The sequence below is a fragment of the Salvelinus namaycush genome, unplaced genomic scaffold, assembly GCF_016432855.1.
Source record: "Salvelinus namaycush isolate Seneca unplaced genomic scaffold, SaNama_1.0 Scaffold2510, whole genome shotgun sequence".
NCBI lineage: Eukaryota > Metazoa > Chordata > Actinopteri > Salmoniformes > Salmonidae > Salvelinus > Salvelinus namaycush.
The window spans coordinates 26,603-27,500 of NW_024059354.1; the positions used below are offsets into that span (position 1 = coordinate 26,603).

At 50.0% G+C, this 898-nt stretch overlaps 1 protein-coding gene across 1 annotated transcript in view; it reads left to right on the plus strand.

The window, feature by feature from the left end:
• The first annotated feature begins 253 nt into the window (after positions 1-253).
• LOC120039078 (proline-rich extensin-like protein EPR1) overlaps positions 254-898 on the plus strand; it is a 2,771-nt gene continuing 2,126 nt past the window's right edge. The window contains exons 1-2 of the mRNA XM_038984606.1: positions 254-265; positions 310-898. The exon at positions 310-898 is cut by the window's right edge and continues 2,126 nt beyond it. Coding sequence (XP_038840534.1) covers positions 254-265; positions 310-898 — 601 coding nt within the window. The remainder of the gene's footprint in view (positions 266-309) is intronic.

Consider the following 898-nt stretch of genomic DNA (forward strand, 5'->3'; position numbering starts at 1 on the left):
TAGTATTCTAGTTTAGAAACTGACCACTAGTATTCTAGTTTAGTAACTGACCTCTAGTATTCTAGTTTAGTAACTGACCACTAGTATTCTAGTTTAGTAACTGACCTCTAGTATTCTAGTTTAGTAACTGACCACTAGTATTCTAGTTTAGTAACTGACCACTAGTATTCTAGTTTAGTAACTGACCCAGATTATGACCCAGTAACTGACCCAGTAACTGACCCAGCCACCTATTATGCCATCATTGACTTGAATGGGGAAGCCCGTTCTATTGATTACAACAACAAACCCCCAGCCATCCACTCCCAGGAGAACAACAAACCTCCAGCCATCCACTCCCAGGAGAACAACAAACCTCCAGCCATCCACTCCCAGGAGAACAACAAACCTCCAGCCATCCACTCCCAGGAGAACAACAAACCTCCAGCCATCCACTCCCAGGAGAACAACAAACCTCCAGCCATCCACTCCCAGGAGAACAACAAACCCCCAGCCATCCACTCCCAGGAGAACAACAAACCTCCAGCCATCCACTCCCAGGAGAACAACAAACCTCCAGCCATCCACTCCCAGGAGAACAACAAACCCCCAGCCATCCACTCCCAGGAGAACAACAAACCTCCAGCCATCCACTCCCAGGAGAACAACAAACCTCCAGCCATCCACTCCCAGGAGAACAACAAACCCCCAGCCATCCACTCCCAGGAGAACAACAAACCTCCAGCCATCCACTCCCAGGAGAACAACAAACCTCCAGCCATCCACTCCCAGGAGAACAACAAACCCCCAGCCATCCACTCCCAGGAGAACAAACCTCCAGCCATCCACTCCCAGGAGAACAACAAACCCCCAGCCATCCACTCCCAGGAGAACAAACCTCCAGCCATCCACTCCCAGG